Below are 21,263 nucleotides of genomic sequence, written 5' to 3'. Positions count from 1 at the left end.
ATAGTTTTTATCCAAGTTGACACATTGATTGAAATTAAGTGCAGAAGCGTACTTTTCTCACTGTAGGTACCACGGATTTTGATGGAGGTCAGATTGTGCAGAAGCTTCTGGAAGTCGGAGTGGGACAGCTCTGGTCTCCAGGGATAGTCTGAAGTGTGGTGGAGCCTGTTAAAAACAACAAGTACACTTAATAAACTTTTGCCACCCCCTCTATTCTAAAGTGACGGAACAGAACAGGTATGTTGTCCTGTGGCAAAGAGATATTTCATCTTTTGTCTGCTCAAATTCATTTTATTCATTAATAAACATCCATTCCTGCAGTTCAGGCCTGCAACACATTCCAAAAAAAGTTGGCGCAGTGAAGCATTTACCACTTTGTAATGTTGGCATTCCTTTTCACCACACTTAAAAGACGTTTTGGCACCGACGATAACAAGTGATTTTAGTGTTTAAGCTTTTATTTTGTCCCGTTCTTCCTGAAAACACGTCTTAAGATGTGCAACAGTACGGGGTCGTAGTTGACTGCAGACGGGACAGTCCAGTACCAGTACCCGTACCCTCTTAATGTGTGCGGCATGTGGTTTTGCATCGTCTTGTTGAAAAATGCATGGACGTCCCTAGAAAAGACGACGTCTTGAAGGCAGCACATGTTGCTCAAAGATCTCAATGTACTTTACTTTTCTGCATTAATGCTGCCATCACAGAAGTGTAAATGACCTTTGCCAAGGGCACTGACACTGATAACAGTCTGGATGGTCCTTTTCGTCTTTGGTCCGGCGCACACGATGTCCATTTTTTCCAAAAAAGACATCTGACCACAATACACGTTTCCACTGTGTGATGGTCCATCCTAGATGCCTCCGAGCCCAGAGAAGTCGACGCCGCTTCTGGACATGGTTAACATAAGACTTCTTGTTTGCACAGTAAAGTTTTAAGTGGTATTTGTGCATGTAACTCTGTACTGTAGTGCTTGACAAAGGTTTGCCAAAGTAATCCATCACCCATGTGGTTATATCAGCTATTGTTGAGTGGCGGTTCTTGATGCAGTGCCGTCTGAGGGATGGAAGATCACGGGCGTTCAGCTTAAGCTTGCGACCTTGGCCTTTACGCACTGAAATTCCTTGAATGGTTTAATGATATTATGCACTGTAGAGGGAGAAATATGCAAATCCCTTCCGATCTATCTTTGAGGTACTTTGTTTTTAAACATTTCAATCATTTTCTCACACATCTGTTGACAAACTGGAGATCCGCTGATCATCTTTGCACATCAAAGACTCAGCATCTCCTGGATTCTGCTTTTGTACCAAACCATGATTACAATCACCTGTTTGGAATCACATCATTATTTAGTTTTTTCCACCTCATTACTGGCCCTAAATTGCCCCCGTCCCAACTTTTTTTGGAATGTGTTGCAGGCCTGAAATGCAGGAATGGATGTTTATTAATAAATGAAATGAATCTGAGCAGATAAAACATGACATATCTCAGGTTCATCATGTCTGCAATCAAATAAAAGTCAAAGTAAATGTAAGGAACACTGCATTTTTTTCCATACTGACCCAGAGATAAATAAATTTAACTAAGAGAGAGAGAGAGAGAGAGAGAGAGAGAGAGAGAGAGAGAGAGAGAGAGAGAGAGAGAGAGAGAATTGCAAAATCTGTAAACACATGTTGGCCATTATTTCGTAAAACTATTTTGCATGCATTCCTATCATACCGTGTATGCTCTTTTAATCTACTTTACGTTGAATACTGTCTGCATTTTCTTTTTTCATTTGTAATTAAGCACAAGTCATTCTTTTCTGACATTTTTATTATCTTGTGTGCAAGCTATGACTTGTTATATTGCACATTTAATAATAAAACGCTCTCATATGCACCGGTTTAAATGAATAATGCACAGATGTCCTAAGGTTAACACATTTTCTGGTAAATATAGTGTATCGCTGGCTGGAAATAGTAAATACTAACATGAAGTGCACTAATTAGTAGTGTATAAGCATGGGGCTGTATCCTAATTCCCTAAAAAGACATCATTACGTTTTCAGACAGGACCGAAGTGTCGGCTAGTTAATCTAACAGCTCACCTGAACACGAAGGATTGCATCTGCTCTCCTGGGTAAGCGTTACCCTGAGCAATGAGGGGAACAGCAATGCGCTGACCGGCTCCCTCCAGCAGCATGTCCTCGGCCGAGAGACGTGCGTCACGGCGCTCGACTCGGAAGTTCAAAGACAGGTTCTGACCGTAGCTTAGCAACTGGTTGCCCAGGAATTTCTCTACAGAAACAAAGAAAAAAACTTCGTGAACACACAATCAGCTAGTGTTTCCATCGGCCAATTGATTTTAATTGATAATAACAAGGGTGCAAAGCAAAAATACACCCTGTACAGTGAATGAAACAATCACTATTATAGGTAATATGGAGCAACCAATTCATTTTGTTTTTGGGAGCTGGGTGGGGGGGTCGAGGGGGGCTAGAGGATCCAAAGAAAGCCGCAAAATACGACAGCTGGATACCAGCATGCTGTCAGGTGACGTGGTATTTTCTGATTCTAAATGATGCATGTTCTGCCCCTCATAGCATTAACGAAAGTGTCCCAATTACACAACACTTCATTCATCATTTAGTTCTTTAACTTGGTTCTTCATTTGGGGTTCAGTCAAACGGGGTTCGTCAGCTTGGTTCTTTAACATCTGGTTCCGCCGACTTGGTTCCGCCGACTTGGTTCCGCCGACTTGGTTCCGCCGACTTGGTTCCGCCGACTTGGTTCCGCCGACTTGGTTCCGGTCAGCTGGGTTCGTCATCTTGGTTCAACTTGGTTCTTCATTTCATTTGTCATCTTGGTTTGACAGCTTGGTTCCTCATCTTCATCTGCATCTTAGTTCGTCATCTTGGTTCGTCATCTTGGTTCGTCATTTGCAACTTGGTTCTTCATTTCATTCGTCATCTTGGTTTGACAGCTTGGTTCCTCATCTTCATCTGCAACTTGGTTCCTCATCATCATCTGCATCTTAGTTCGTCATCTTGGTTCGTCATTTGCAACCTTGGTTCGTCAACTTGGTTCAACATCTTGGTTCAACATCTTGGTTCAACATCTTCATTTGTCAACTTGGTTCGATAGCTTGGTTCTTCATCTTCATTTGTCAATTGGCTTGACAGCTTGGTTCTTCGTCATCTTGGTTCGTCATTTGCATCTTGGTTCTTCATCTGCAACTTGGTTCTTCGTCATCTTGGTTCTTCGTCATCTTGGTTCTTCATCTGCAACTTGGTTCTTCATCATCTTGGATCCTCAACTTGGATCCTCAACTTGGATCCTCAACTTGGATCCTCAACTTGGATCCTCAACTTGGTCCGTCAACTTGGTTCTTTATCTGCATTTGTCAACTTGCTTTGACAGCTTGGTTCTTCATCTTCATTTGTCAATGGGTTTGACAGCTTGGTTCTTCGTCACCCCGGTTCGTCACCCATCTCCTTTCCACCAATAAAGTGCAGGTGCTGGTGCCGGTTCTACCAAACCTTGTAAGAATGGACCCATATATACTCTATTTGAGAGCTCAATGATTACCTATGCGGATGTGGGCTTTCCATCATCCAGAAACAGAAGTCGGAAGACACTATAAAAGACATGATTGCAAGCCTCTTTTGCAGCTTTTTCAGCATCTGTGTATCATCTGAACATCTAGGACCGCCAAATTACGTTTGTGTCACAGGTTTGCTGGTTCCAGACCAGCTGGACTGTGAGGCCAATTTTTCTGGCTGAGAACCTGTGATTTTTGTGGTGTAAAAGTGCTGAACCACTCAGGATTTGGGCACCAGTGCAGACACTACGCCGGTGGAATTTTTTTTACTTTTGATCCTCCCCTTGGATCAACTTATAAATATATAAACTTGGTATTTCATTTATCAACACTGAACATCTTACTGATCAATCCCCCCCCCCCAAAATGCAAGCATCTCCACAACATGGTATAAAGCACCAACAGTACCTGGAGCCACAAAGTACATGGGGAAGTAATCATCTGAGATGAGTGAGATTTCCTGAGAGCTTGGAGACCACTGCACTTCCACACTGGAACCGTCTCTCTGTTGCCCCTTCCAGTCGTCATCATCTAACAGGAGCACGGACATGAGAATAAGAAAAGAGGACCCAAGTTAGCAATTTTTGCTGAACATGTGGAAGACACACAAACTACATGAAAGTTAGTGTGGCTTCTTTTTTTTGTGTGTGTGGGAAATCAAAACTGGTCGTTGATAAGAAGTGCCCACAGACTGGATACATGTCACATTGGGCGTGGTGATCAGATCAGTGTTATTACCTCTGTTAAAGTTGGAGGTGATGGTGTGCACGCTGTAGCCATTGGCGCTCTCACAGACGGTGGAATGGTGGAAGCAGAAGCATGGCGTGCATCCTTGAGGATTCTGGGGGTCCAGGTTAAAGTATCCCAGCTTACACCTGAGAGGATACACACACACTGCATGTTATAACTGCTAGTTATAGTCATATAACTTATATAACTAAGTCATAGTTATGGCTGGCAGCCAGCCGGCAAATGAATCCCTAATGTCATTGATACATTATTTTGCTTCCTTTCTACTGATGCTGACTTCCACTCCTGACCGAGAAGAGGCCTTGACTAACACACACCCCCTCCGACACGTGTGCAGTAGCTGAGTGCATCTTTTCACAAATGTGCGCGCCATCAATCAGCCGGCAGAGGTCGTAATGAATCAGTTATGAGGAATTCCCTCCGGTATCCTACCTACAAATGAGCCAATCATTGTTCATATAGGCGCCCAGCCTGCCGGTAGCAGAGCTATTATTTAAACTTGTGAGTTCGAGATGTCAGCTGTGGTGTGCTAGAGTGGTTTCCCGCTGCACCACTTGAATATCATCTAAATTTTATATACTGTATATATATATATATATATTTTCTCCCTTTTAGCGCGTCCAATTGCATCATGCTTCCTCTCCACTAATGCCGATCCCTGCTCTGATTGAGGAGAACGAAGCTAACCCACACCCCCTCCGACACGTGGGCAGCATGCCGTATGCATCTTATCACCTAAACTTTGACGAGTGCAGTGCAGCTCAGCACTGTTTACGGAGAGACACACCCTGGGAGCACTCTTTTCTCATCTCTCAATCAGCCTGCAGAGGTCATAATTGCGTTAGTTATTAGTTATGAGAAAGAGACCCTATCCGACTTAATCCCACCCATATCTAAACAAAAGGCCAATCGTCGTTCATGTGGCCGCTCAGCCTTAGCCGACAGGACGCCAACGTCTGCATATAGACATCTGACCGGCCAAACCTCCCCATCTTCTTTCCCCCAACTCAAAACATGTAATTACATTTACAATAATGGTCCTGAGTTTTTGGATAAACGTGGTGGCTTTAAAGAGACGTAAACTGGACGCCGCACTGGGAGTTCATTAGGAAGTGGGTACGTTTCATTCAAATCAAATCTTCCCATTAGGATTATAAACTGAGTGAAACTGAGTGAAACTGGCAAAATCTTACTTGACACATCACTGTCCAAGATAGATCATAAATGCCGCTCAGGTGGCGCAGCGGTAAAAAAAAAAACACGCTGGAACCAGAGCTGGGATCTCGAATACATCGTATCAAATCTCAGCTCTGCCTACCGGCTAAGGCTGAGCGGCCACACGAACAACGATTGGCCTGTTGTTCATATTTGGGCGGGACTAAGCCGGATAGGGTCTCTCTCCCTTGACTGGTGCTGGCTGATTGAATGCGCCTGCACAGAGATGACAAAAGAGTGCTCTCAGGGTGTGTCTCTCCGTACACAATGCTGAGCTGCACTGCACTCGTCAAAGTGTAGGTGATAAAATGCATACGGCATGCTGCCCACATGTCGGAGTGGGCGTGGGTTAGCTTCGTTCTCCTCAATCAGAGCAGGGATCGGCATTGGTGGAGAGGAAGCATGACGCAATCGGGCAACTGGACGCGCTAAAAGGGAGAAAATGCATAAACAAAAAAATATATATATAAAAAGAGATAGATCATTATTCATTCATATACAAACAAGTCTAACTGTTTGTAATCAAGTAGGTCTGGTATCATTTTATTTGTTTAACACATACACACACACACACTCACAAAAGATGTCTAACGATGTCTCAGGAACCTCTGGAAACCTACTGACACTTAAAAGGTAAAAAAGACTAGCAGGCATGAGCTAAGCTAAGCTAAGCACTGAAGCATGCCAGATTCATTCAGCAGCCAAAGCTAAATAAATAAATAGGAAGGATCGGTGCGAGATGAGACTTGCCAGTGATGCGTGCGATTTTAGCACCTAACTCATCAAGAGACCGTGAATTATGTAGATAAATATGAGACAAAGAGAGAGATTATGCGTTCCATGTGTGTGGCCCCTTCCTGGTAGGTAGCTGAAAGCTAATGCTATTAATAATTCAAGTATTTTTAAAGACATTTAATGCCGGTCATTAAATGACACTAATAAATTGAATGATATAATAAATGGAAGTTATAATACGTGGTTGAATGTAAACCTAGAACATTCAGCGATGGAGCGAGGCTTCATGTTCTGTCTCAAATATGAAAATTCTCATCTGCTGTTTGACACCCCTCCACCCCCAACGTCCACCGAACTGGTTGGGAGTTTTCCCAAACTCAGTTGCTCGACTAGATCCTCCCAATCTACTCGTATCCAATTATCCGACTGCATTACACTTCCTCTCTACTGATGCTGATCTCCACTGCTGATTGAGGAGAGCGAGACCATCACACACTTCCTCCGACACGTGATCAGCCATAACATTAAAACCACCGTCTTGTTTCTACACTCACTGTCCATTTTATCAGCTCCACTTACCATATAGGAGCACTTTGTAGCTCTACAATTACTGACTGTAGTCCATCTGTTTCTCTACATACCTGCTTTCACCCTGTTCTTTAATGGTCAGGACCACCACAGAGCAGGTATTATTTGGGTGGTGGGTCATTCTCAGCACTGCAGTGACACTGACATGGTGGTGGTGTGTTAGTGTGTTGTGCTGGTATGAGTGTGTTTAAAAACTCCAGCAGCGCTGCTGTGTCTGATCCAATGTCCACTCACTGTCCACTCTATTAGACCCTCCTCTAGTCGCTCAACTATTGCTGCTGTTTGAGTTGGTCATCTTCTAGACCTTCATCAGTGGTCACAGGACGCTGCCCACGGGGCACTTTTGGCTGGATGTTTTTGTGGTTGATGGACTATTCTCAGTCCAGCAGTGACAGTGAGGTGTTTAAAAACTCCATCAGAATTTCTGTGTCTAATCCACTCATACCAGCACAACACACACTAACACACCACCAGCATGTCAGTGTCACTGCAGTGCTGAGAATGATCCACCACCCAAGTAATACCTGCTCTGTAGTGGTCCTGGGAGAGTCCTGACCATCGAAGAACAGCATGAAAGGGGGCTAACAAAGCATGCAGAGAAACAGATGGACTACAGTCAGTAATTGTAGAACTAGACAGTGCTTCTATATGGTAAGTGGAGCTGATAAAATGGACAGTGAGTGTAGAAACAAGGAGGATGATGATGTGCAAGCAGCGGTGCATCACTGGCTACCCGCTCAACCTAAAATATGTTTTGCGAGTGGTATTAAAAATTCAGTATGACGCTGGGTGAATGCACCAGAAGGTGACTATGTAGAGAAGTGATGTCATTTGTTTTTGAAATTCTTAATAAATAGAGTTTAAGAACCCTCATATTAAAGTGGGAACAGCTTGGAAGGTCCAAGTTACATCATTTACCAGTTAAGGGGAGTCAGAGCGGGTTATTAGCGAGCATGTGGCGTGCTATTTTTTTTGGCTGAACGTGTGTTCGGTGACTTAGTCTATAGGCCCTACATGGCATTGCAGACGGGAGCCTGTATCTCTCTCTGAGCTATTTTCTCCTGCCTCCAACCCTGAGAAAAGCACCTCCCTAATTCTGTCTCATCCACATAGTTCCTCAATTAGCTCTCTCTGACACGCTCCAACACAAATAGTACACACAGGGGGGGACTTTCCATCCAAAAAAGATGACGGTCGGAAAGCTGGAACCTATTCCTGAAGATTTTAGGCGCGTTTTGGCTCTGTTTGGAATGCCTGGAATGTAAAGCCGGGCTTCGCCAGATCACCTCGACGGTTTTTTAAAAATCTTTGCACTAATTGTGTTGCAGAAGCGCATTCCGATCGCTCGTTTTCTCCAGGTGCCTCCTGAACCGCGGGCCGTGCCGACAGCGCTGTGGCGTTTCGGCGGCGCGTGCCGGTCTGTACACGTCTAAGTCAGACGGAGAACACAAGAGCGCTAATGAGTCCTGACCTGTCGCAGTTGAAGCCGTCCACGTTCTCCTTGCACCGACAGCGTCCTGTGTTGACGTCGCACTCCTGTGTGCTTCCGGAGGGGTTACAGGAGCAGGGGCTGTTAAGGAGAGAAGAGACAGACAGAGTCAGGGAGCTGATAGGGAACATGAATTTACAGTCACTGAATAACTGATCTGCAAATATAATAATTCAGAATCACAAGCAGCAGCATCAATGTGTTACAATTTTAATCTGTAACATTTTTCACTACAAAATACAGATGAAACCTAAAAAAAAAGCGTTGGGTTTGTGATTTTAGGCTTAAGGTTGCATTTGATTGAACTTTGACTTGATTTGACCCACTGACCTTTTGGCCCACTGACAAAGCCCCTCCAATTAGACTGAACTGTTTGATATGACTTGGTTAAAACAACTTGTGGCAGCCAGATAGAGACAGATAGACAGACAAAAAATGTGGTGACAGATAGACAGACAGATAGAAATAGACAGACATAAGATATATAGACACACACAGACAGATTAGATATATAGGCAAATAGATAGATACATAGAGCAGCTAGACAGATACTTAGATAGACAGACGGACAGACAGACACAGAGAGAGAGAGAGAGAGAGAGAGAGAGAGAGAGAGAGAGAGAGAGAGAGAGAGAGATAGATAGATAGATAGATAGATAGATAGATAGATAGATAGATAGATAGATAGAGACAGACAGATACTACAATAGACAGACAGACAGACACTTAAGATAGATAGATATATAGACAAACAGATAGATAGACAGACAGACAGACAGGCAGACAACTAAATAGACAGATAGGACAGACAGATAGATAGACAGACACTTTGATAGACAGACAGAAATATACAGAAAGACAGATTAGATAGACAAATAGACAGACAGACAGACAGATAGACAGACACACAGACAGATTAGATATATAGAAAAACAGACAGATACATAGAGTAGCTAGAAAGACAGAGTAGATAGATAGATAGATACAGACAGACAGATTAGACATATAGACAAACAGATAGATACAGACAGACAGACACAGATACATAGAGTAGATACACAGACAGAAGATAGCTAGATAGATATATAGATAGACAGACAGACAGATAGAGAGATGGACAGACAGATAGATAAAATATATAGATACAGACAGATAGACACAGAGTAGACATATAGACAGACACTAGATAGATACAGACACACAGACATACATATTAAACATATAGACAGACAGATAGATACATAGAGTAGATGGACAGACAGAGTAGATAGATAGAGACAGACAGACAGATAGACAGACAGATAAATAAATAGATTAGATATATAGACAAACAGGTAAATACAGTCAAATAGACAGACAGATACATAGAGTAGATGGAAAGACAGAGAAAGTAGAGAGATACAGACTCAGACAGACAGAGTAGATCTTAACCCTAAATTCTTATATATTCTTATAAACAATATATACAAATATATAAGTTTAAATATAGAAATGAAAAGCTTCTGATATAAGTATTAATATATACAATAGAGTTTACACCATTTAGCAGACCTAATACAATGCAAGCAATCAAGGAATAAGGGCCAAAGTACCCGAAAATACCTTAACCACTAAGCTACCACAACCCTAATAAAATGTAATATACCTCTCGTGCATACACAGCATAAACAGTATGTGTTTATGAGCATCAAAAATCTGTTTTAATATAAACAAAAAACTCATTCAGACACAACATTACTGAGTTGGTGTGTCTACTATTCTCTCAGCATCGAAATGTTTACAGTTTGGGGAGCTTGGGTGGCGCTTTCAGCAGAGCCATCGACCTTGCCATGCTTCTACACGAACACGATTGGCTGTCATTTGAGGGAGAGAAGGTCGGACATGGTGGCCTCCACCTCACACTTTAATATGTGATCTGTAGGACTGGTCTGGGGTCACATGGAGCATAGCGTGGCTCTCTATACGTGAACGACTAAATCAAGGGGAAATCAAGGGGGAAAATCCAGAAAGAAAAATGTATATAGTATAGAAATTGGGTTCTTGCAGCATTGTGGGTCAATTTCGACCTATTTAAAGGTCTCTAGTAATCATGAAATACACCAAGAGCTTAAAGTTACCACAGTAATATTAAAAATGTGAAGTACTTGAGCTGCATTTTAGGTCGACTCTGTTGGTTCTGTCCAATTCCACAATGCCAGCAGAAGAAAAAAAAACAACACAAAGCTTCTTTGTAGTTTCAAGCATTCAATCAACCGCTGACCTTTTGGAGAGCGACCAGTTTGAAGAGGCCTTTAAAGTGAACGCTGTCCTTCACTTTAGATCAAAACAAACCAAAAAATGGCTGCTGGGAGGTCCACTTCAAAGTGCACTTTGTAGGGATGACCACTTTACAACGGTTTTACCACCGAGGAATCCTGGTCAGGGTGGCGGTTGGCCCGGCTTCCCCAGAACCACTGGGCACGATGCAGTACCACACCAATGATATCTGTATGTAGACGCCTGACTGTTTGATAGCACTGCTGGGGATTTGTATCCTGGATCCCAGTGGTAGTGGGCTGGCATAATCTAATCAGACAGACAGACAGACAGACAGACAGACAGACAGACAGACAGAGATAGATAGATAGATAGATAGATAGATAGATAGATAGATAGATAGACAGACAGACAGACAGACAGACAAATAGACAGACAGAAAGACAGACAGACAGACAGACAGACAGATAAATAAACAGATAGATAGATAGATAGATAGACAGACAGACAGACAGACAGACAGACAGACAAATAGACAGACAGACAGACAGACAGACAGACAGACAGACAGACAGACAGACAGACAAATAAACAGATAGATAGATAGATAGATAGATAGATAGATAGATAGATAGATAGATAGATAGATAGATAGATAGATAGATAGATAGATAGGGCAGTGATAGCTCAGTGGTTAAGGTACTGGACTAGTAATCAAAAGGTTGCCGGTTTAAGCCTCACCACCACCAAGTTGCCACTGTTGGGCCCCTGAGCAAGGCCTTTAACCCTCAATTGCTCAAAAGAAAAATTGTGTTCAGTCATAATTGTAAGTCACTTTGGATAAAAGCGTCTGCTAAATGCCGAAAATGTAGATTAGATAGATAGATAGATAGATAGATAGATAGATAGATAGATAGATAGATAGATAGATAGATAGATAGATAGATAGATAGATAGATAGATAGATAGATAGATAGATAGAGACAAACAGATGGATACAGACAGATAGACAGATTGATAGACAGATAGACAGATTGATAGATAGATAGATAGATAGATAGATAGACAGACAGATAGATAGACAAATAGACAGACAGACAGACAGACAGACAGACAGACAGATAAATAAACAGATAGATAGATAGATAGATAGATAGATAGATAGATAGATAGATAGATAGATAGATAGATAGATAGATAGATAGATAGATAGATAGATAGATAGGGCAGTGATAGCTCAGTGGTTAAGGTACTGGACTAGTAATCAAAAGGTTGCCGGTTTAAGCCTCACCACCACCAAGTTGCCACTGTTGGGCCCCTGAGCAAGGCCCTTAACCCTCAATTGCTCAAAAGAAAAATTGTGTTCAGTCATAATTGTAAGTCACTTTGGATAAAAGCGTCTGCTAAATGCTGAAAATGTAGATTAGATAGATAGATAGATAGATAGATAGATAGATAGATAGATAGATAGATAGATAGATAGATAGATAGATAGATAAATAGATAAATAGTAGATAGATAGATAGATAGATAGATAGATAGATAGATAGATAGATAGATAGATAGATAGATAGATAGATAGATAGATAGATAGATAGATAGATTGAATATATGGACAAACAGATAAAAACAAACAGACAGATACATAGAGTAGATAGACAGACAGACAGAGTAGTACAGACACACAGACAGATAGATTAGATACCACACCAAATGATATCTGTATGTAGACGCCTGTCTGTTTGATAGCACTGCTGGGGATTAGTATTCTGGATCCCAGTGGTAGTGGGTTGGCATAATCTAGGGCAGCACCACCCAGCTGACGCTATATATAAATATATACCTGTATATATATAAAGACAGACAGACAGATATATACACATATATATATATATACACAGTAAATAGACAGACAGTATAGATAGATGGATAGATAGAGAGACAGACAGATAGATAACATATATAGATAAACAGATACAGGCAGATAGACAACTGGACAGATACATAGACAGAGTAGAAAGATAGATGGATGGAAACAGAAAGACAGATAGATTAGATACATAGAGTAGATAGATAGACAAAGTAGTACAGAAACACAGACAAACAGGCAGACAGACAGATAGCACTGCTGGGGATTCGTATCCTGGATCCCAGTGGTAGTGGGTTGGCATAATCTAGGGCAGTGCCACCCAGCTGACTATGACCATGCAGAACATTGTAAAAGTCGTAAAGACTCATGGGTAAAATAGCATTTAGCGTTATTGTATTTCAGTGTTTTATATTATATTTGTGTTATTTTCAGTGTACAAGTGTCAAAAACAATCCCATTATTTTACATTAGCCTAAACTATATGCAGTTCTACATGACCATGGAACGCATTAACAGGTTTCCCATACATCCTTATGGAAAAAAATACCTTAAAACTCTTCCAGAACCAACTGACGTCGAAGTTTTAAGGTACCACTCACTGTATTCTTAAATAAGTATCACAGCTAGCAATACCTGCAGCCCGCCTCGGTCAGCGAATGGTATCCCGGCTGGCAGCGGTCGCACTTGTCTCCCATCACGCCCGGTTTGCAGCTACACCGACCCGTATTGTCACACTGAGTACTGAGAGAGCCTAAAGAGAACAAAAGACACAAAGCCCCGTTACAAAAAACCTCGTTATATCGCACATACCGGTCTTTACGCTGCTCTCGGAGTTTGACCTCACTCACCCACGGAGTTACAGTTGCAGGGCAGGCAGCGCTGGCCTGGTCCCGATCTGTAGAAGTTGTCCAGGCAGCGCTCGCAGTTGGGTCCGTCCGTGTTGTCTGCGCAGTTGCCGCAGTGGCCTCCGTGGCCTGTGGCGCGGTACAGCTCCGGGTCGAAGTTGCATTCGCTGCTTTTGCCGTTGCAGTTGCATGCTAAAACGGAGATTGGGAGTTTAATAGTGATCAGATTTTGCTAGGTATATGATTCTTTAAGACCTCCTGTGAACAGCATGCTCTGAGATTCTACTGTACAACGGACCAATAGCAATGAAGGAAATCAAACATAAGCATTAAAATGAGCAATGCCATCATTAATTTGACAGAATGAACCTGAGATATTTTATGGTTTATCTGCTCAACTTTATTTCATTTATTAATAAACATCCATTCCCGCATTCTAGGCCTGTAACACATTTCAAAAGAAAGTTGGGACAGTAAAGCATTTACCACTTTGTAATGTTGCCATTACTTTTCACCACACTTAAAAGACGTTTTGGCACTGAGGAGACCAAGTGATTTAGTGTTTCAGCTTTTATTTTGTCCCATCCTTCCTGCAAACACGTCTTAAGATGTGCAACAGTACGGGGTCATCATTGTCGCATTTGTCATTTCAGAATTCTCCACACATTCTCTATTGGGGACAGGTCAGGACTACAGGCAGGCCAGTCCAGTACCCGTACCCTCTTCTTCCACAGCTTTGTAATGTGTGCAGCATGTGGTTTTGCATCGTCTTGTTGGAAAATGCACGGACGTCCCTGGAAAAGATGACGTCTCGAAGGCAGCACATGTTGCTCTAAGATCTCAATGTACTTTTCTGCATTAATGCTGCATCACAGAAGTGTAAATGATCTTTGCTAACGGCACTGACACACCCCCATACCATGACAGACCCTGGCTTTTGGACTTGTTCCTGATAACAGTCTGGATGGTCCTTTTCGTCTTTGTTCCAGAGCACACAATGTCCCCAAAAAAGACCTGGAATGCTGATTCATCTGACCACAATACACGTTTCCACTGTGTGATGGTCCATCCTAGATGCCTCAGAGCCCAGAGAAGTCGACGCCGCTTCTGGACATGGTTAACATAAGACTTCTTTTTTGCCCAGTAAAGTTTTAAGTATAATTTGTGCATGTAACTCTGTATTGTAGTGCTTGACAAAGGTTTGCCAAAGTAATCCCTCACCCATGTGGTTATATCAGCTATTGTTGAGTGGCGGTTCTTGATGCAGTGCCGTCCGAGGGATGGAAGATCACAGGTGTTCAGGTTAAGCTTGCGCCCTTGGCCTTTAGGCACTGTAATTCCTCCAGATTCCTTAAATCGTTCAATGATATTACGCACTGTAGAGGGAGAAATATGCAAATCCCTTTCAATCTTTCTTTGAGGTACATTGTTTTTCTCTCAGCCTTTCCTGGATGCTGCTTTTGTATCAAACCATTATTTAGTTTTTTCACCTCATTACTAGCTCTAAATTGCCCCCGTCCCAACTTTTTTTGGAATGTGTTGCAGGCCTGAAATGCAGGAATGGAGGTATATTAACAAATGAAATGAAGTTGAGCAGACAAAACATGAAATATCTTGGGTTTAAACCAAGATGGTATCTGAATCTTAGGGGTGGCCTCTCATTCAGACTTCTCTTGTCCTCTTCCATGAGAACAAATGGAAAATGGCAAATGGTGGTTAACTGTTAGGTGATGACAAAAGTAAATAAACTAGACTGAAAGGCTGAGGGATTTTCACAGGTGGGATTAGTCACCGCATTAGAGTGATAGGAGTGGTCTGGAAAAGTCCAGCTGACGACACGGATCACGCAGACCCCGGGCCGGGAGAGCGAGGATCGTGTGTGTCTCAGGGTAAGGGTACCACTTCCTGTGGATATCAGTGTAACCGGAGAGAGGAAAAGTGGGGGTGTGGGAGCGCTGTGTTCTCGGGCGCTCCGTTCTCAGATGTACGCATTAGTCATGAATTTCTACGTGCCGTGAAGATAACCGGCGTTTCCTTTTCACGCCATGGCTAGAGATCATAAAGGGGAAGGAGAGGCTGGGAACTGACCAGACAAGATGAAAGATAATAACCAGTGAGACTCTCTAATCGCACATCTGCACTGTGGGTCTCCCCTCCGTATAAGGATAAGACACGCTGATCCGGGATCTGTACCGGTGTTGGCTGATTCTGTGAGGACGTCGTTCGGTTCGAATCCGCGGTGGGAAATGAGCTATTAATTAAATTGGGAGTCGAATCAAGCAGGAACGATCGCACATGAAGGTCCAGTGAAGAGAACGCCAACATCTATCTAGCTGAGCACCCGTATAACCCAACCCATACTTCACATCAATTAGAGTATTATACACTGCCTGGCCAAAAAAAAAAGGTCACCACCTGGATTTAACTAAGCAAATAAATAAGAGCCTTCCATTGGATAATTACTTCATGGGTGATTATGTTACAGCTGGCAACACGTTATTTAACCCTAACTGATGCAGTGAGTAGCTTCTCATTTGTTAAACAACCATGTGGAAGACACATCCTGTGGTCGTGGAAAAGATGTTAATCTGTTTCAGAAGAGTCAAATTATTGGCATGCATCAAGCAGAGAAAACATCTAAGGAGAAGCTGAAACTACTAAAATCGAGTTAAGAACTGTCCAACGCATTATTAGAAAGTGGAAGGACAGTGGGGAAACATCATCTTCGAGGAAGGAATGTGGTCAGAAATCACTTAAATGTTTGGTGAGATCAAATGGTAGAAAAACTACAGTAGAACTCAGGGATGTTTAATAGTGAAAGTAAGAGCATTTCCACACGCACAATGTGAAGGGAACTCAAGGGATTGGGACTAAACAGCTGTGTAGCCTTAAGGAAACCACTGGTCAGTGAGGCTAACCGGCAAATACGGCTTCAATTTGCTAGGGAGCATAAAGATTGGACTCTGGAGCAATGGAAGAAGGACATGTGTTCTGATGAGTCCAGATTTACCCTGTTCCAGAGCGATGGGCGCATCAGGGTATCTAGCGGGCACAATTGGCAGTGCCTGCAGCAGACAATAATTGGCCACCGTGAGACCAGACTTCAAATGCTCTGTAAGGACCCTGGTTAGCAGATAAAGGCTACAGTGCAGAAAGCATGGGCGTAAAGAAGGGGTCTGCTAGGACTGCGCACGGGCGGTAGGAGGCGTGAGCAGCATTATACCTTCCTCGAATGCAATCAGGGACCCCCAGCAGAGGAAGACTAATTGACTATGCTAAATCGAGAGAAAAATGGGAGAAAATGCATAAATAAACAGCTCTGCTAATGGGCAACTGGGTGCCTACACGGACAATGACTGGCCTGTCTGAGGGAGGGAGGGAGGGCAGTAGGGATTCTTCATAGGTGCTGCAACAAAACAATACAGTAGGCATAGAGTGGATGTCTGTATGGTTTAGGACTGTGTTCAAATCAGCCCCTGACCCACAAAATAGCGGCCCTTGCATTCAGAGTAAGTGCTAGTAGCAGGTAGCAGGGGGTGCCAGAGTACAGGGGAATTGGATACATCCAAATTGGGACAATGTAGAAAATATAAGCAATCTGATAATATTCTGACCCTGGTTTAAACAATACATTTACCTCATACTGGGGCAGCTGTAGCCTATCGGTTAAGGTACTGGTCTAGTAATTAAAAGGTCACTGGTTCAGGCCAAACCACTGCCAGGTTGCCACCTTTGGGCCCTTAAACAAGGACATTAACCCTCAATTGCTTAGACTGTATACTGTCACAGTAAATCAAGAAGTGAATGTAGAATTAAGAAGTGGACTATTGGAATGACCAGTGGTTCCAGTACTGATCGATTTTTAAGACCACTCACGCAGGCACTCGTTGGGGTTGTCGGCGGTGGCTCTCCTCCAGGGTCGGTCGTTGTAGAACGGCTTGCAGACGTTGCAGTCGTCACCCTCGGTGTTGTGCTTGCAGTTGCAGACCAGCTTGCTGTACTCGTTCTTCACGCACTCGCTGGCGTGGCCGTTACACTTGCACCTGAGGGGGCGAGAGAAGCAGGTCGTCACACGGGCGCACTGAGTACCATGTCACGAGACTGATCCACTACCCAGACATCATCTGGTCAGTGGGGGTCCTATTGGAAGGGGGGTAGTGCTGGACTAGTTGGACCCCTGAGCAAGACCGTTAATGCTCAGTTGCTTCAACATTAATCGCTTTGGATAAAGGAGTCTGCTCAATGCCTGTATGGCGGGTCGCGTCCCATACCGCCCTGGGAGCGTGTGTACACATCCGGTCTATATTTTGAGTCGAACAGAGGTAGAGCTAGACAGGCGCCGACACACGAGTCGCGAAAGCTGTTCAAACACCGCACGCGACGGCTGTTTACGGAGCCTATCGCGACGTCACCGCGCCTTTGTGGTCACAGCGAGCGGCTGATGACTTTGCCTCTGACTTTATAGGTCTGACCTTCGATACGTGCGAGCGACCGCATCGCCTTGCCTTGGCGTCTGTTTGCCCCCCTTTTGTCAGATGGCTACAGGAGGGAGGAATGTGCACTCTGTTTGCCTGTAGGGCCTTCGTGAAGCAAGGACCTTTCAAAGCAGATCCTTACTGTCGCAGAACTGGGAATTAGTCAAACCCCGCCGCCACCGCCACCACCACCGCACAGCTCTTCTGTAGCTGTTTATTAGCAGTCTGAGCGGTGGCACAATGCTTCGTTTGTGCTCCAGGCAGAGAAAACATTCTTGGGCGAGGGGGACCATCTAAACAAGAGAGGACTTGTGTGGTTAGTCACCTCTCGGCTATTGTCTCAGGTGTTCCCTGGCAAGGGCTGATGGGGGGGAAAAAAGCAAAGGAACTAATTGTAGCATGTGTTCCACTGATGGGTGGGTTATAATTAATGATGACAATGAAAAAAGCTGTTTTTTATCATGGGCATGGCCCAAAGCTCTGATTTTACTATTGTATCTTTTGCTATATTATGTGGAGCAGATATATCAGTAGACATGTCATTTAGAAAAGAATATCAGAACCTATGTGCAGTGTAACATCCATGGTTGTCAGGTTTTTCCTGTGTATGGCATAAATTAATATAAAATCTGATCTAAATGTGATCTAAAATCTGATCTTAATCTGATATAAATGATATAAAATTTAATAAAAATATGATAGAAAAGCTGATATAAATATGATAGAAAATCTGATAAACATGAAATAAAATTTGATAAACATGATATAAAAGCTGATATAAATATAATATCTGATATAAATATAATATAAAATCTGATATAAATATAATATAAAATCTGATATAAATATGATAAAATCTGATAAACATGAAATAAAATCTGATAAACAAAATAAAATCTGATAAACATGATATAAAATATGATATAAAAGCTGATATAAATATGATATAAAATCTGACATTAATATTATATAAAATCTGATATAAACATAATAAAATCTGATAAACATGATATAAAATCTGATATGAAAGCTGATATAAATATATTATAAAATCTGATATAAATCTGATAAAAATCTATATAAATATAATCTGATATAAATCTGATATAAAATCTGATATAAATATAATATAAAACCTGATATAAATATGATATAAAATATAATAAACATGATATAAAATCTGATAAACATGATATACAATATGATATAAAATCTGATATAAATATGATATAAAATCTGATATAAATATAATATAAAATCTGATTAACATGATATAAAATCTGATAAACATGATATAAAATATGATATAAATATGATATAAATCTGATATATACTTTTTATATCATATTTAATTTTCATTTACAGATTAATAGATGCTTTATATATTGTATAAAATACTAAATCAAATTAATTCAATTATTTAATTATTAAATTAAATGTATATTAATTATTATTAAATTAATTAAATTATTATTATATAAACATGGCAATTTTGATTAAACCTACTCATATATACTGACCAATCACTGATCATTTAAGGCTACACCTACCATACAGATGAAGGTAGAATAGAATTACTGACTGTAGACTGTCTATGCCCTGTAGATTTTATCACCCCCCCCCCCCTCCCCTGTACCCCCCTGAACCCCATTTATCAATGAAAAAAAAAAACACTGACCAGATATTATTTGAGTGCAGGACTTCAATGACACCAACATGGTAAGAGCGTGGTATTGTGTGCTGTACTAATCTGGGTGTTACTGGGATTTTAAACCCCTCAACGTCAATACTGGGAGGAGAACGGTGCTCCAACCAAAAATATAAATCCCCCCAAAATATTAAAGACCCGTGCTAAGAACAGCACTACTGCACCTGATACACTACCCAGACATCATCTGGTCAGTGGGGGTTCTATGGTAGGGGGGGTCCCTACAGAATGACAGAGATAGGGCAGTGGTAGCTTAGCACTTGAGGTACTGGACTAGTAATCAAAAGCTCACTGGTTCGAGCCACACCACTACCAAGATGCTACTGTTGGACCCTTGAGCAAGACTAAATGCATAGCTGCTTTAATATTGGTCACTTTGGGTAAAGGAATCTGCTGAATGCCATACATTTGACTGTAAAACAGATGGGCTATGATCAAACGTTCATCTGTATGGCAGGTGTAGCTTCTAAAATAATCCTTAAATGTACTGCTTAGCAAATATTATAGATGCCACACATTGTCAGACAGCAGCGATGGATTTAATGGTAGTTCCCAGAGCGGATATTGTGCGAAGAAAAAGCACCGAAGTCGCGCGTCACTCCCCAAGCGGGTCGGCACTAAACCCGTTACACGACGACAGATGCACAGCATGCGATTCCTGCCCTCACGGAGTCGCTTCTATGTATAGCCACCACACCGTCGGCTGGACACGGATTAGCCGTCGGGACCAGCAGACTGACGTCTGACAGCCAGCGGCTTTAATCAACGCCTTTGAGGAGCACCCCTCCCTCCCTCCCTCAGGCTGCCCCATTCTGCTTTACCCATGCTCTGTAATCCCACAGTTCCAAGCAGGAATGTTAGGAATGCGAGCGATGTAATGGAAATCTGCTAGACGTTTCTAACAGTCTGAAATGAAAAGACGTGTTTGGGGGGGAGGGGCGTTTACACTCTCAAAACCAGGCTAATCCTTCAATTAAAAAAAAAAAATGGCACAGATAAGATAAACCACAGGTTTAAAATGTAAAACCATGTAACCATGATTTTACCTCAGTGGTTGGATGTCATGTTTTCATTTGTGTTATTGTCACTCACTGTCCATTTTATCAGCTTCACTTACCATATAGAAGCACTTTGTAGTTCTACAATTACTGACTGTAGTTTTTAGCCTGCTTGCACCCTGTTCTTTAATGGTCAAGACCCCTACAGGACCACCACAGAGCAGGTATTTTTTAGGTGGTGGATGATATCAGGACTGCAGTAACACTGACATGGTGGTGGTGTGTTAGTGCGTGTTGTGCCGGTATGAGTGGATCAGACACAGCAGCGCTGCTGGAGTTTTAAAATAACGTGTCCACTCACTGTCCACTCCTACCTAGTTGGTCCACCTTGTACATGTAAAGTCAGAGACGATCGCTCATCTATTGCTTGACGTTGCCCACGGGGCGCTGTTGGCTGGATATATTTTGGTTGGTGGACTATTCTCAGTCCAGCAGTGACAGTGAGGTGTTTAAAAACTCCATCAGCATCAGCGCTGCTGTGTCTTATCCAGTCATACCAGCACCACACACACTAACACACCACCACCATGTCAGTGTCACTGCAGTGCTGAGAATGATCCACCACCTAAATAATACCTGCTCTGTAGTGGTCCTGTGGGGGTCCTGACCATTGAAGAACAGCATATAAGGGGGCTAACAAAGCATGCAGAGAAACAGATGGACTACAGTCAGTAATTGTAGAACTACAAAGT

At 42.3% G+C, this 21,263-nt stretch overlaps 1 protein-coding gene across 1 annotated transcript in view; it reads right to left on the bottom strand.

Moving 5' to 3' along the window:
• lamc1 (laminin, gamma 1) overlaps window positions 1–21,263 on the bottom strand; it is a 123,040-nt gene that overhangs the window by 24,379 nt on the left and 77,398 nt on the right. Inside the window, exons 4-11 of the mRNA XM_062993924.1 lie at window positions 17,207–17,373; window positions 13,334–13,522; window positions 13,119–13,236; window positions 8,342–8,440; window positions 4,321–4,457; window positions 3,991–4,113; window positions 2,090–2,279; window positions 53–165 (exon numbers count right to left, since the gene is read on the bottom strand). Coding sequence (XP_062849994.1) covers window positions 53–165; window positions 2,090–2,279; window positions 3,991–4,113; window positions 4,321–4,457; window positions 8,342–8,440; window positions 13,119–13,236; window positions 13,334–13,522; window positions 17,207–17,373 — 1,136 coding nt within the window. The remainder of the gene's footprint in view (window positions 1–52; window positions 166–2,089; window positions 2,280–3,990; window positions 4,114–4,320; window positions 4,458–8,341; window positions 8,441–13,118; window positions 13,237–13,333; window positions 13,523–17,206; window positions 17,374–21,263) is intronic.

This window comes from Trichomycterus rosablanca, chromosome 4 (genome assembly GCF_030014385.1).
Source record: "Trichomycterus rosablanca isolate fTriRos1 chromosome 4, fTriRos1.hap1, whole genome shotgun sequence".
Classification (NCBI taxonomy): domain Eukaryota; kingdom Metazoa; phylum Chordata; class Actinopteri; order Siluriformes; family Trichomycteridae; genus Trichomycterus; species Trichomycterus rosablanca.
This window is presented reverse-complemented; position numbering and strand designations above follow the sequence as displayed.